At 39.5% G+C, this 15,963-nt stretch overlaps 1 protein-coding gene across 4 annotated transcripts in view; it reads right to left on the bottom strand.

Annotated features, from left to right (window-relative positions):
* The window catches only part of FNDC3A (fibronectin type III domain containing 3A), a 115,446-nt gene that overhangs the window by 34,534 nt on the left and 64,949 nt on the right, over window positions 1-15,963 (bottom strand). For all 4 annotated transcript variants that reach the window (XM_085215867.1, XM_085215866.1, XM_085215868.1 and 1 more), the window contains 5 exons: window positions 14,702-14,778; window positions 10,046-10,283; window positions 8,934-9,206; window positions 7,335-7,393; window positions 410-567 (listed from right to left, as the gene is read on the bottom strand). In XM_085215867.1, the coding sequence (XP_085071993.1) occupies window positions 410-567; window positions 7,335-7,393; window positions 8,934-9,206; window positions 10,046-10,283; window positions 14,702-14,778 (805 nt within the window). The remainder of the gene's footprint in view (window positions 1-409; window positions 568-7,334; window positions 7,394-8,933; window positions 9,207-10,045; window positions 10,284-14,701; window positions 14,779-15,963) is intronic.

Raw genomic sequence — 15,963 nt, 5'->3', positions numbered from 1 at the left:
CTACTTTATTTCATAAAGTAACAATCTCTTGCCAAGCAGAAAGGAGAAATACCCTTACTGGGAGGAGAGACAAGTACAGGAGTACATAAACACATGCAAAATTTGCATCTGTCACTATTTGTGTGCTTTACTACTTGAAAAGCTGAAATTTCTACTGTAGCTGATGTCAGTACAGCTAAGCAATATTAAAACACATTCAACATCTAACAGTCTTCATATTCTAATTATTAGTATAGACTTTGGTAATGAAACAGAGCCATTTCAACCGAAGAAAAGACCTTGTTTCAAAAAGAGATGTTGCACAAAGCTGCTAATTACTTAAATTTCCAAACAACAAGCAGATCTGAATGAGATTTTAAGCCACACAATTAAATGCAGCAGCAATAAAATAAAGAAAATGAACACCTACATATATACAGTTTTGTACTTTCCATCTTTCCCGGTATTTGAAATCATCACTTCGTAAGTATAAACCCCTGGTATGTTCCTCTTGTCAGTGTCTTCTCCGACATCAATGGATGGAGGTGACCACATAAGCAGTGCTGTTCTTGCCTGAATGTCTGACACCTGAAGAAATACAATTTTTGAGACTTCTGCCACTTAAATGCTATTGTGTATAAACAGAAGAGAACTATGCATCATTAGCAAATCAGACTATTTATACTGATGTATGAGCTACTGATTAGTTTTTACAGATGAAATGTAGATGTGGTACGGAGGGATATAGTGGGCATGGTGGGAACGGGCTAATGGTTGGACTAGATGATCTTAGAGGTCTTTTCCAACCTTAATCTTTCTATGATTCTGTGAAATCAAGCTGGAAACGAGAAAACTTGTTACCCTAGGGCTGATTGCAAAGTAACGAATGCCATCTAGTGGGCTACAGAGGTTAGGCACAGGAACAGGATGCCCAGGGAAGTAGTTTGTATGTTGCACCTGCCTAATATTACCAATCATTTCAAAAGAACTGACAACACATTACACCAAATGACTAGTTTCACAGTATCACTCATATATATATATATATATATATATGTAAAAAGATATATTTTGAATAGTTGCCTTTGGAAACACATTACCAGAGTCTGAGAATCAAAATACTATTCTCACAACTGGTGCTCTTAATCCAAATGAGTCAACTTCAACATTGAAACAGAGAAACTGGGTTACTGGCATCAGATAAATGTTATTCCTAATTTCCAGGTAGTATCCCTTTTTCTATCAGTTAAGTCTACTTGCCTTAGCTGCTATAGATTTGAACATCAGATCTCCCCTTCCTTTCAGCAATTTTCTTATGCATTTGAAGACTCCCCTCACTTGTCTGAATCTCTCGTCATTTTCACCCTTCTCTTTGATTATTTACTTCTGTTCTATTACCTTCAATGCTTTGCCCAGAGTTACAATACTCAATGTAATGCTTTACTAGTGCCAAACTGCCTTATACACTTCATAGATCACACTTCTCTTTGTACATTCTAGTATGTCTTTTACACAGACTAAGTCAGGTTGGTATGAATGAAAGCTGGCATTATGTCTTACTGGAACATTCAAGCATTAGAAGTTTCAGCTGTTCACTAGAGAGAGTTAAGAGAGTGGGACATCAAAGACAACACTGGTACATCAAAGACAACATTCAACTCACAGAACTTAGACTAGTGAAATTAAACAAGGTGCATAGTGGAAATCTCTTGTATTGCAACAAAAGTCAGGAAAGAATATTTAATCCTGGTCTTAAGTCTCTGGAAGAAAAGTTATTACCCTGAGTTATTCATCCAGGGCAAATATTTGCTAGTCAACTGAAAACAGACAGAACTTCTGTAAGGCATCTAAAACAATAGATGACAACTTTGCACACAGTAACTATAACACAATGAAACTATATTATGCACCAAGCTAAAAATCAGTGACCATGTAGGTTGTTCTGGTTGTTTTACTTTGTGTAAACAGGGTATGAGACTAAACAATGTTATGAAGATCTGAAGCTTTGCTGTGGCCAATTTGCCAAAGTTTAAAATGCAACAGTCAGTGTAATTCAACATGAACAGAAATGCAAAGTGAAAAGTATTTGCAGAAGTTAGGAGGAAGTTTTTCACACACAGGGTGGTGACGCACTGGAACAGGTTGCCCAAGGAGGTTGTGATGCCCCATCCCTGGAGGCATTCAAGGCCAGGCTGGATGTGGCTCTGGGCAGCCTGGTCTGGTGGTTGGCAACCCTGCACATAGCAGGGGGTTGAAACTAGATGATCGTTGTGGTCCTTTTCAGCCCAGGCCATTCTATGATTCTATGATAAGTTGGGAATTAAGGATATCTTAAAACATAAAAAGCAACAGTGTATATATTAAAAAAAAAGCTGCTATAATTTCTTTTTGTACCTACACATATACATATGTGTATAGGGAAAAAGGAGGAAAATATTGTAAATAAGCTACAATTTATTAGAATTTATAAGGGAAGAGATTCAATGAAATAAAAACAGCATTTTAAGAAATCTATTAGGAAAGCTCCAAGTCAGGTACTGCTCTATTTCTGCTGGTGTACAAGTTAAAGTTGTGAAAGAAAGCATTTAACAGTTAATGAGGCAGAAATCCATATTCACCCCATATAACACTGTAGCTGGACTAGAAAATCAACAACCTGTGGCAAAGGCACCAGGTCCAGTTGATAGTGCCCAGTGAAAATGGATGGTCAACTTTAAACCAGGTGGTCACATACTGGTTCCCTTCTGTGATGTACATTCGTGTTAAACCAAGCAGTGGCAAGAAGCCAAACCTAAACTATCAAGCATTGCTGAAGAGCACTGGGGAGTGAACTACTTAAGAAATAAGTGTAAGGGCTATACACCTGAAGATCTGGGAGAAACCTGCTCAAGTTGTGACAGTCATTTACTAATTACTTCATTAAGCAATTATTCGCTATTGTCCTTTATACTTGATGATCAGAAATATCCCAATACTTGACTTTTTAACACTAGCCAGAGCTTTAGTATGAGAACTAATCACTTAGAGTTTCAGAAATTCCCATCATCTCTCAAGTGCAGAACACCAGCATATTTTCAGGTATCTCTGTGATATGTGGAGGGAAAAAGTATTTCTGAAGAACGAAGATTAAAATCAGAAGAATCCACTACTCCTAGCTGCCCAATCTGAGACACTCAGGAGTAAATTTGAAAAACTTCATGTTACTAATTACTTATTCAAGCAACTGTAGTTGATTTTGGCTGCAGCTCTGAACATTCTGTGCTTCTTCAAAAGCAGATTATAATACTTAGACCCTAACACTGAGGAAACTGAGGTGGTCTGGGAAGTCCAACTTGGACAAGTTCATCTCCTTTTTAAAGATGTGCCATTTGGTTAAAAAAAAAAAAAAAAAAAAAAAAAAAAAAAGAGCAGTTTTAATATGTGCCAGCTGGATTGCACAAGCTACTTAACTGATAAGTGAACAGCACTATGTTCTAAAAGAACACACATGAGCTACAAAACATAATGTACTCCCAAGGACTTTATAATGTTATGTAACCAAAAACCATGAGTGACTATCCCTTCTTCTCATTAAATATCCATTCTTCATTTTGCTTTTGTCTTTTCAGTTCCCCTTGTCTTCTCTTGTACTTCCTTTGCCACTTGCTTAGTGAACACGATGGCTGGTGCAGACTGCTTGAATGCTGAGGAGTCAACATAGTTCATAAAAAAACATCCAATAGGACTCTGGAAGCAGCAAGGCTCATGTGCCTCATAATGCACCGGACTGACAAGAGATGCATTAATTAAAAACTCACCATAGAGCACACTGAGACACGGGGAAGCCCAACACTCCAGGTCTCCTAAAGGAGGATATGATGCGGTGGGCACTGTACTGAGCAGCACCTGCATGACCATCTGATCATCTGACTGCCATCACAGCTAGTACCTGGTATTCCCTGCGCTAGCACTGAAGTTCAACAAGGAAATAGGAGCTTATAGGAAATAGGAGCATCAAGAAAACCAAGAATCCCCATATACAAGAAAAACATTGATCAAAAGCCTGCAGAAATATTTCTGATGATAACTACAATCACAAGGTGTAGAAAAACAATCTCCCTGTTCACTTGTGGGAGACGAGGACAGTATTTCCTTGGAGAAACTGTGGGAGGCTTGCTTCTGATCATGCAAGGCCTCAGTAGGGAATACAATCTCCCTTCCTCTCATCTCATCACATTCCCCTAGGTGAAACATCGGCTAGCCTTCCACTCATCCACAGCTCTGACTGTCCTTGGCCTTCACAAAGAGTAAGCTGCTCTGATTGCTGCAAATCTGGCTTTTTGCTTGTGTGCTCTTTGGTTCATAGCAGATTACTGCTGCCTAGGCCTGTGATCTCCTGCTAAAAGGTCTTCTGCAAAGAGAGCACTTGCAGGCACACAGCTACATGCAGTGAAATTCAAGAAAGGTCATGGGTGGGGGGGAAACAGTGAGACTAGTCCTGCTTGCCTCCAGGGGATGGACGGATGAATATTCTGAGTGGAAGGAAGCAAAAGGAAACAAGACAGAGATGCACTAGGACACTATTGCTTTATTTCTATGTATGTCCTCTGCCAGCACGGCTGATGCTACACTTGTTTAGTACACTTCTCACTGTCTCACTCTAACTGCCCTAGCATGCTCAACTATCACTCCCCATGGCAATGCAGTCACTGCTGACATTCCTGACTTGGATGGCATCCTGTATGCCCCGACCACTGGGCAGAAGACTGTGCATATATATGTTTTCGAGAAAACTAGGCCCTTCACTTCAGTCAGGATAGAAAGCATCATCCACATTCTCTGGGAGCCAAGGTCACAGCTCACAACCATGATGTGAGGGCTACTGAGAACACTGTTGCCTTGTGTGTCCAAGGGCTAGCACTATCTTACAGTAAGTTAACCCTGCAGTACAATTTGCTTTTGTGGCCATTCCGATGTGGTTAGACTAGGCACATGTTTTTTTAAGAGACTCTTGTGATCAATAGTCAAAAGGGGTCTAAGGCACCAGTCCCTTTAGCTACACAGCCTGCACAGTCTTGATCCCTTAACAAAGCAGATCTATTTGTACTATGAATTGCAGGGTCCATATAGAAAAAAACAGCATGTTACCATATTAAAAAAAAAAAAGCTATTGTAATCTTGCACACAACGGCCCAGCATTAGCACTAAATCTTCACTGTTTCACTTTGAAATAGAATATAATTCTTCTGACACTATTTTGATGCATATCTTCCTAAAATGTAACATTCAAAAGCAAAAGTCTTGCACAAGTGTCCACTGCTTGATGTAACGTAGTGATAGCAACTGGCATTTAGTATCATGTATGAAGATTAAATGCACAGCTGGGAACCGAGATAACAGGCTGCAAAATAAAACCTCTGCTGGTGTATTTCTCAAGTACCTGCTGTCAGAAAGATGATGAGGTTTAGGGAAGCTGGATTACATCAAAGGTCCTGGGCAAAACTTAATGCTAGCAGATACAGACCTATGTTCATTCCTCGCAGCCATAACCTTTCCTGATCTTTTTTTTGGCAACTTTTTGAAGTTTGTTCCTAACCATTGGTTCTTCATTCCAATCTGTACTCATTCATTTATTCCATACCATTCTTCTGCCCTTTAGTCTTCTTTTTAAGTTCTGGTTTCCCTGTCTCACAAATATGAGCTCTTCACAGAGAGAGTGGTGAGCTGCTGGGACAGACTGCCCAGAGAGGCTGTGGATGCTCCGTCCCTCAAAGTGTCGGATGGGGCTCTGGGCAGCCTGATCTAGTGCCAGATCTGGAGGCTGAAGGCCCTGCCTGTGACAGGGGGGTTGCAACTTAATCATCCTTGGGGTCCCTTCCAACCCAAGCTATTCTACGATCTTCACCCTTCTTAGGGATTTTCAGCCTCCTGCTACTTGCCCATCATCCCCTCCACTCTCACTCAGACTCCCACAACCCTTCCATTATCAATCTGCTTGTAAAAATAACAAATAAAAAAGCCATTTGTCCATTCACGCCCACAATTCTATTTGCTTCTTGACTCAATTTCTGAAGTCGTATTCCTCATCTATTTTAGGATCCCTCAGTCTTGACTGTCTTGGATCTGTACTCCTTGCCAGGAGCTGTATTTGCTCCTCACTTTCTTTCTCCATTCACACCTTAATCTTCATAAGCCTTCTTTCCAGTCCCATTTTATTCTCCAAAAACTCTTCTTATTGCTTCTCCACCAGTTCTGGTCTCCAAGGACATGCTGTTCAGGGCTCCTGAACTTGACTGTTACAGCTGCTATCTTCATCCTAGCAGCAGCCAAGCTTAGCTTACTCCTATCCAATTCTCCATCTCATTTCCCTCAATCATTACTTACAGAATTTGACACAGGGGCAGCAAAGAAATGCTGTCTCATTCTGATGCTTGGACACAGCAGGATTCTGAACATTTAGGACTGTAGTTATTTATCCCTGCTCAGCTCTTGCAGCACCACAGAATCACAGAATAGTTGGGGTTGCAGGGCCCTCTGGGTCCCTCTGCTCCATCCCCACCCCAGCAGGGACACCCAGAGCAGGGTGCCCAGGGCCACATCCAGGCAGCTCTGGGAGACCCCCAAGGAGGAGACCCCACAGCCTCTGGGCAGCCTGTGCCAGTGCTCCGTCACTGCACAGCACAGAAGGGCTCCTGGTGTTCAGAGGGAACCTCCTGGGCTCCAGTTTGTGCCCATGGCGTCTGGTCCTGGCACCAGGCACCACTGACAGAGCCTGGCTCTAGCCTCTGACAACCTCCTCTAGGGATTTATGGACATTGCTCTGCAAAGCAAAAGCACGGACATGAGATACTCTGTTTTAACTAAAGCTCCTTCTGAACTGTGGCAACAAATGGGTCTTCTGGTCCATGCAGACATTCTGCATTTCTTTCTGGTCTACTACAAAAAGACGATCAAATCCTAAATTCCTTTCTCCAGTCTTCTTTAGAAGTGTGGAACCAGGCAAACAGAAATAGTTCCACGCACATCTTCTGCAAGAAATCACAGCCATGGCCTTTGGTCCTGGCACTAGGCAAGAGGAACTGTTTAGCCTAGAAAAGAGAAGGCTCAAGGGAGATCTTATCTATGCATATGAATACTTAAGGGATGACTGTAATGAAAAGAATTCCACATATTAAGTATTGAGACAATTCTGGCTTCATAAATGTTAACATGTTAAAAATAACTTTGGTCATTTGCATTTCAGTCAGTGAAAGTTAAATGAGTTTTTGTTAATGCTGAGAACTGAAGAACTGAACTTGGATGGAGAAAAGGAGGTATCACTGTATAATAATAGCAACAGATACACTCTGATTTTATAGAAAGCTGTAACTACTTACCACTGGCTTGGCTATATTAGAAAGAAGTGCTTCAAGTGCTTTTGTTTCTTCATCCTTTTCTTGAAAAACAAAATCAAAGCAAACAAAGTACCCATGAATCATTGTTCAGTGATTTTCTATTGAAACAGCTCTTCAACAACTGCATATAGACTGAACTATGTATGAAACAACACCACGTCAACTTGCATTCATCTAGAGCAACATAAAACTAAAAGAGCTCCCATAGTTATCGTTCACTTTAATTCTAAATCTGTTCTACAATTTAAAATACAGAAAAGATGATTATCTTTTACCAGTGTATAACTTGAAACTATTGCTCTGGAGAATTTAACCTCAAGGCTGACATACTTCCTGCAGATTTCTGTTTGGATAGAGACAAGTTACAGTAGTTTAAAATACCTTATTGTTCATCATCTGGATGACTGCTGGTAATGCTGTTGGCCTCCATCAACTACAGAGTGATAAACCTCAGCTACACCTCAGTGAAAAGACTTAAGGTGTTCTGCTTCAGCTGAAGGCATATCTGAATGTTACAGAGCACTGAGTAAGTCTGTAGAAAATGTCTGTATGTGCTTTCTCTTGCAAAGTACAAAAATATGATCATCTCAATAGTATTAAGTGCACATACTATATGTGCTACTTTGGAGGAGCAGACAGACATTTTTAATTCATTTAAAACCCTCCACTGAACTAAAAAGTTTTTTTTAAAAAAAGAAAACAAATGTTAAAAAATCTTTTAAAAGAATCAGGTTTAATCCATTTGCAACTTTGTATTTCTAAGATTGTTTATGCTGTTGAAACTGATTACATTTCCAATTTCTTCTTCTTTAGAAGAAGTCTAAGTTACAGTACATCATTTTCCAAAAAGCCTTATGAAATAAGAAACAAAACAACCTGAAAAATGGGCATTTCCATCTTTCAAATCAATACTTGCAAAAAACTGTTACATAATGTTTATAATGTATGTGAACAGCATATTTTGCCACCTTGCCTTGGCAAAGTCTGTTTTAATAATAAATGCACTACATAAGAAAAATATGAAGTCACAAGGACAAGTGTGAAGACCATTTTGTTACAAAGGTCCTTCTATAATGAGGTGGTAGAGACACACATCATGTGAATTTCATAGAACAACAATACTTTTTCTAGAAAATATTCCTCTTTTAACAAGTTCAGTGTAGATCTCCTGATCACATTTATAGTTCTTTCCAAGTTCTCTGCAATATCAGACAGGCCATCAGTATTCAGTTGTTCCACAGAGCTAAAGCAACAATAACTTTGGCAGCAGAACAGAGGCTTTTATTTATACAGCATTAAGAAGTATAACTAATAAAATCTGCCCAAATCTACATGGAGACTTGCACAGCAGTAGTTTTGCTCTTTTAGGTGCATTGTTTCAACAAGAGGAGCAGGCTGCTCACCCTTAACTCCATTCCATGTAAGTCAGTGTAGTTATAGGCTATGACCCAAGACTGTCAAAGCATGGTGTTGAACCTACAAATGATGTGCTCAGCCACATATATATATATATATATATATATATCTGCACAAAAAATATTTTAAAAGTATATGCTACATACATATTTTATTAACACTTACCTTCTACTTCTATGTCTGTCTGAGAATTGCTTTTTCCTTTACCCACTGATTTGCTTTTGGTAGAACCTGTGCTTATACCAGCTGTGTCCTGTCCTTTTGTAAGTCCATTAGGTTCACTTGTAGGAGAAGGACATTTCTGAGGAGATGATGGAGGACTGTTTAATTTATCCTTCTGAGTTCCATGCCGATCTTTTAATTTTTTTTGTAACCTTTCATATGTTTTACTAGACCTTTCATCTCTAAAGTTGGCTCTTCCATGTGCAGGCAGGGTATCTAAATGAAAGTTAAATAAGCAAATAAATCACAAAGAACAGAATGTAATCAAAAATCAATTTAAAAATGCCATGTGAGTTAAGCGTATGCTTGTGTGCAAAATTACATCTATATTCCTACTATAAAACTGAGCTGTCCAGCAAGTAAAATTATGCACAGAAATCGGATCTTAATGACCTGTTAAAGGAAAAAGCATAATCTTTCCTTCTCACATCATTTTTCCACTTAAAAATTGATGTTAAAATGTTTCTGTATTCTTCTGTGAGCTGTAAGGTGCAGAATAAACTTAACAGTCCTCCTCCTATAAGTACTTGATTACAAGGTAGGAAACTTGCTCTAATGCTGAATACAAAAAATATAGAAGTTTTAAGGTTGAGAACGCAAGTAGACCTCTATTACTTTAATTGTGTTTCTGCAGAAATCAACAGGAAAACCAGAAACCTCTGAAGAATAGGGTAACTGAAGATAGCATGGCTAACATGTAAGTACACTGAATCTGGACAGGGTAAATTGAGGCATTGCTGCAGCCCTACCACGAGGCTAAATGAGAACATGGTTTTGGAAAAGGTCAGTCCTACACATAATGCTGCACAGAAAAAATAATCAGTATATTTAATTGGTAACTGAACAGACAAGTCAAATAAGTGAAAAGAACTTCTTATGAAATAGTAAGTTTCAGCAAAAAGACTGGCATCTTCATAAAATGTTTTTGTACAGCTCCCATTCAAGATATAGTCTTATCTGCATGATAAAGCATATATATCTACATCACAGACTTCAGAAACCAGTACAGCACCATTTCCTTTGACAGAACTTGCAATGCTTTATAAGCTACATACCCAGATCCCCATACATTTGGGACGTGTGATACTGTGGAATGTACTGCGTTGCCATGTCACCGGCCCCGGTCACTGGTGAGTAGATATGACGTGGTGGAGGTGGGATCATGGCTGGGAGAGGAAGGAAGCCAGGCAGTGGAGGATGAGGAGGCCTGTGTATCACTGCGTGACCACCAGGATGAAATTCTGGAGCCTGGGGAACCACCACAACCCTTCGAACGCCGTTATCCTCAATAACCTGTACAGTGAGAGACCGTGCACAAAGACAAGAGCTTAGTAACGAGCAAAGAGTGAATAAAGCAATAATCACAGAATCACAGAATGGCCTGGGTTGAAAAGGGCCACAATGATCATCTAGTTTCAATCCCCCTGCTACGCGCAGGGTCACCAACCACCAGACCAGGCTGCCCAGAGCCACATCCAGTCTGGAATAATGTCTTTCAAACAACTAGATATACTTCTGGCATTAACCTAGCTTGTCCCCAGTGCCCTGTTTCCATCCTCATTCATGCACAGTGTATGCTACACTGCTCCTAGGGTTTGTTCTACAGTATAACAATTAGATGGTTCCCTGCAAGTGATCTGATAGATGGATGGACTTCACACAGCATAAGTGGAGAGAAAAAGGCGTAACAGTGCCTGGTCTTTGCTACGTGCCCAACACAGTCCTCCTCTGCTAATGTGGGATACCTTCTGTCAGCATATAGCAGACTCAGTCTGCACCAAGCTGTTAAAGCAAAAAATACCTAGCAGGATAGCAGTCAGCCCTCTCACTCCTTCAGAACTCAATGTAGTTTAAAATAAGTCGTTTTTCCTCGGTTAAATTATCTTGCATCTTGACTCTGTGAAAAAAAAGAGCTTCTATGGCAGCCTCTGTTTGCTGTATAAAAATCTCCCTGGCAAACAAGAGATGTGACAGAAGAGCCCTCTGCCCTGAGCCATGCTTCCAGAAGTTCAATCTCATCATGAGGGTAAATGCAGACGTGTAAGATGCAGGGAGCTGAGGATTTCTGTGTACAGTACACATAGCATACATGGGAGGGTGTCTCACACAGGTAAAGACAGATTCTGTAGAAGTGCTGAAGCAGAAAATGATCATCCCTAGATAAGGGTTAGTAATGGGGTCACCCACTGAAGCACGCCACAAATAGAAAACACTGCCATTGTGACACTCTCTACTAGTTTGTATTGCTAGTAGTAAATTTACAAATAAATATGACTGTTGGTAATACCCAGAGATGGTCCTGGCATGATTTGTCTCAGATGCATTGTGGGGTTAATAGCCTTAGCACCTGGGATCCCAACGGATACACTGTTCTCCACTTCCTAGTAAAATGCTGCAAAACAATGCCAGATGAGGATTGCAAGGTAAGCTTCTGCATGAAATGTTTATCCAGAAAATTAGGGTAGTAAGGAAGGAATCTAGAATATCATGATTATACTCAAAAACAGGGAACAAGGCAACCTTATGCTCTAAGTTTTCACTTAATATTTTCACTTTGGTATTTGGAGTTGTATGGAACATGTACATGTACACCAGTGAGTAATCTGGGGCAATAGGAACAGATCAGGAGATCAAAGCACTTGGTGCCAAGCTGCTTTGACCTCCATTGTTTGAGCTTAACAGAATTATGCCTGGGTAGCTCTAGTCCCATACCCTGGTATAAATACTTCCACTGTGCCTATGACAGAAAGCTGCTTGAAGGATCAAACGTTGTTTTTGCCATTTTATCATTAGAGGTTAGAGTGCATCTGGTACACGTCTGGAATGAATTCCTAGTTTTATTTCCTCTGATAGCAATCTAATTTGCACATTCCCAAATCATCCTGCTAGCTGAACCAATGCAGAGTAAGTGAGGACGTCTAGGAAATTGTTTTAAAGCTTTCCAACTGTAGCAAGAAAGAAGATGATGTAGACACGGCTGTAAGGTTCTGGTGTAATGTAGAACAAAGATCTTTATATATAAGCAATAACATTCAGAAGACAAAAGTGTGTATACAATGGAACTGATCCCACTTACGTAAATGGAGCTAATGATCTAAGTGAACATATAAATACCATGTGGTTGGGTTTTTTTTGTAGGTTCACTATTTTCATTATACAGAAACTGCCTCTTACTGGGAAAGGGTAACATTGCAAAGACAATGCTCTTCATATCTGTGCAGTGATAGCTGAATGGTACCTAAAGGCAGGACATAGTAACAGCAGTAAATACAACTACAACTGCTGCTTTCCAGCTATGTTCTCTAAACACTGAAATGTACTTTTCATCATTTGCGTCTCTTTTGCTTACACAAAGAAATTCCAATTTATCACAAACTCATCTGCAGATCTGGTTTAAAAACAGGCTACTTAAGACTATCAGCAGGTCCAAGAAAACAGATTATAAACTAAGTAACTCAGAAATAGATATCCAATTCATAGCAGCAGGGACCTTAAGCTATGCCTGTAACTGTGCCTCTACATCCAACATCAACTCAACTGTAGTCTCCTAGCAAAGTGTGTAAAAAAAAGCATCACGTCAAATATGTCATCTTAAGTTAAATAATAAGCTGTTATCCTAAATGTACCAGCAAAACATATAGTTCTGGCATAGGCTTGTTTGACAACCAAACATCACTGGGAAATTCACTACAGGCAGGGAATGCAGGCAGCTCAGAGATGATGAATAATGATGTATGTGCTTTCTTTCTGAGTTCTAGAACTCCAGTTTCAATAGAAAAGGAAGGGAGAAGTAAACCAACTCATGAAATACCTTTTATTTATGTGACATAAGAAAAATAAATATATTTTATTCTGTTGCTGTCTTCAGCTTCTAACAGAGGACACTACATTGTGTCAGAGCCAAAGAGAAGTTGAAGCAAGCAGAGGCAGAACAGAACTAAATGGAAACGTGTAGACAAAATGCTAAAGCTGTTCTTCCACACTGATGGCTTTAGGCTTCCAATAGCTCTCAAATTATATCTGCAGTTGCAGACTTAAAAATACATTTAGGTCCAAAGAAATCATGGAAACTATACTGCTGGGGGTGCACTAAGTAAAGGATAACTCAACTGCAGCAGTTTTTGCTGTTTGCAAAACCTCTATCAAATCTTTCTTGTCACAGAAACTTCCAACATAAACCACAACAGCTGGTACGTTTTATCAGCAGTAAATGCTTCAGAAGCCTTGGAAACTACAGGTTTTCCTGGACTCTGACACTTAGATGAAAACAGCAGACAAGGGCTTATTCCACCTGCACTCTGAGCTGGACAGACGTGCAGCACCATCAGCACAGAAGTCAGAGGGCTGCACCAGCACAACACCTGCTGGTATAACAAGCTCCAATGAAAAGCTAACAAGCATGTCCCAGTGAAACCTTGTCCTTCAGTCTGCCTGTGGCAAGCTGGCCTCAAAGGGAGGATAATACCTCATAAAAATAATTTAGATTGTCACAGGTCACACAGCTTTTCAAGCATTAAGTACTTCATCAACTGAAATGAACTACCTGAGGAATATAGTAAAGCTTCACTTCTCGGTTCAAAAATTTTTCTTATTATTTAAAAATGAGTTAGGAACCAAGGCTTTTTGCTATGACTTAAAGATAAATGGACTTTCATTGTTTTTAAATCATTTGTCTTCTGACTGTTTTGGAGTTCAGCTATGAAAGATGTATGAACCAACTTATCAGCCAGCTCTAACAGATCAGAGGTAAAATCAGGGGGAGCACATGAACCAGTCTGTCTACCCTAACAGCGTATTCTTTTACTAGATGACTATTTTTCATCTAGCTCAGATAATTTGTGCTACATCTTCTGGACACTGGGGATTTTTTTGTTGCATTTTATGCATTATATTCTCTTCACATGGACAATTCAGTCACAGGAAGACTGGTCACAACAGAAGACCATGAGAAAGATTGACACTGTGAAGGATGATATTCATCTGCTCTGGTTTCCAGATCTGAGCTACTAACCCTACACTTGCTCTACTGCTCAGGGAGAGAGATCATCTACAAGGCCATACATCTAACTTAGCATAATAGCAAACACAAGCAAGAGGAATCGTCCTTTTCATCTGTTTTAAAGAACACGGAGGTTACCTTGTTCACAATTAGTTTTCAGACATTTAAATTAGGAATCCCACAGCAGTGACAAAAGCAGAGCCCCAACTCAAGTCAAACCAGAGAAACATGTTACATAGTGACTTATTCTCAATGGACAGTTGCAGGTTTTTTTCTACATTTGCTACTTTTTTTTTTTTTCTTTTCTAACAGAACTGCTTTACTCCCTATCTGCAAAGAAATTCCCAGACGTGAGCTATGATCATACATAAAATTATATTGGTGCCAAGAGAAAATATCTGCTAATCCAAATTCAGCACAATGAACTATCTGGGTCATGAACTGTATTTAATGTTCAGAGGACAGCTAGTACATTAGGATCCTGAACAAAATAAGGAACTGTACCTGTTATTCTCATGTAATTAGTTAATATATAACTAAATGGGCACACATAAAGGCTCCCAGAGATATTATTGGATACCTCCCATTATTTATTTCCTTGACCACAGTGACTCAAACGTGACACATTCACTTACTGAATTAGCTGTTTCAGTTCTGCTTCCATATAATTGTCATGCAAACAAATGAAAAAGAATCAAACAAAGTGACATACCTGTGGGGCATATCCAGGAGGCACATAAATAGTAGGCACTGAACCATTTGGGGACATCATTGGAACCTGAGCAGGACCTACATGGGTTAAAGAAACATTCTCATGATCCTGTACTGAGAGTTCAAAGAACATGTTGAACTGCAAAGTCTCTGTGAAAAATACACAACATAACATGAATAAAAAAAGGCAATGGGCTACACAGATAAAATTGTAGCAAAGGGCCCTCTCAGAAATGAGAGACACTTAAGAAAGACAGAAACAAAATAAAAATAATTGTCCAGCATATATTTCTCATATCTCTATTAGCTCATGGAAGAGCTTAAGTCTCTGCAAGTGACAAGTCAAAAGAAGCATCCCAAAACAAAGTGGAAATAGAATAGACTTTGCAATAGAAAAAAAATAACAGAAAGAAAAGATAAAACTAGACAGTATTCAGTTAAAAAGCTAAGAATAGTAAATAAAATTAGTTACAGAACAAGTGGTCTGTTACTATCGACTTATCACCTCAGATGGTCTCAGCACCACAGGAACAGAAGGTGGCAACCAGGACACTAACACAAAATCTCAAAGAAAAGCTAATGTATTACAAACCAGTGAGTCTACAACTAAAAACAGTAAGAAGTTGTGATACTGTGTCAATCCCTTTAATGAGCGAGCCAGAAGGAACAGAATTCACAGACACCTAAACAAATACAACATAATGTGTTAAGGTGGCATCTGAAAATAAAGCACTGCCTGGAAAATCCGATACCTTCAAAGAGCACGGAGTTACTGTCAAATAGCATTTGACAATATCTCTCAAACATCCTTGAAGTAGTGATGCTACCTTTGGCTAAAAAGAGAAGAGGGCTTCTCATGAGGAACCAACTGGCCTGAGAAGAGGAAGCAAAGTGAAGGGAACACTCAGCTTCCAAAGCAGCTACAGTGACCACAGCAGTCCCACAGGCATGGTATTTCAATGTATTAACAAAGTTTCTGGACGTGGAAACGAATGTCTACGTGACAAGTTTGTGGTATGAACTCAGAGAGCTGCAAAGGGTCTCACAGCAGCCAGTGGCCATCCGATACAAATGCGGAGGAAATAGTGTTACTAAGTGCAAAGTAACACACTTGGACAAAACCAAGAGAAGTATTTATTCACAGTGTTAAGCCATACGTTAGCCATATTCTCGTACTCATAAGCCATATTCTATGTAAGCAGATTAATGAGTTTTTACATACACGTCTAAAGAAATACCAACTGAGATGTTCACTGGTATTCA

This window comes from Meleagris gallopavo, chromosome 1 (assembly GCF_905368555.1).
Source record: "Meleagris gallopavo chromosome 1, MGAL_WU_HG_1.1, whole genome shotgun sequence".
NCBI lineage: Eukaryota > Metazoa > Chordata > Aves > Galliformes > Phasianidae > Meleagris > Meleagris gallopavo.
This window is presented reverse-complemented; position numbering and strand designations above follow the sequence as displayed.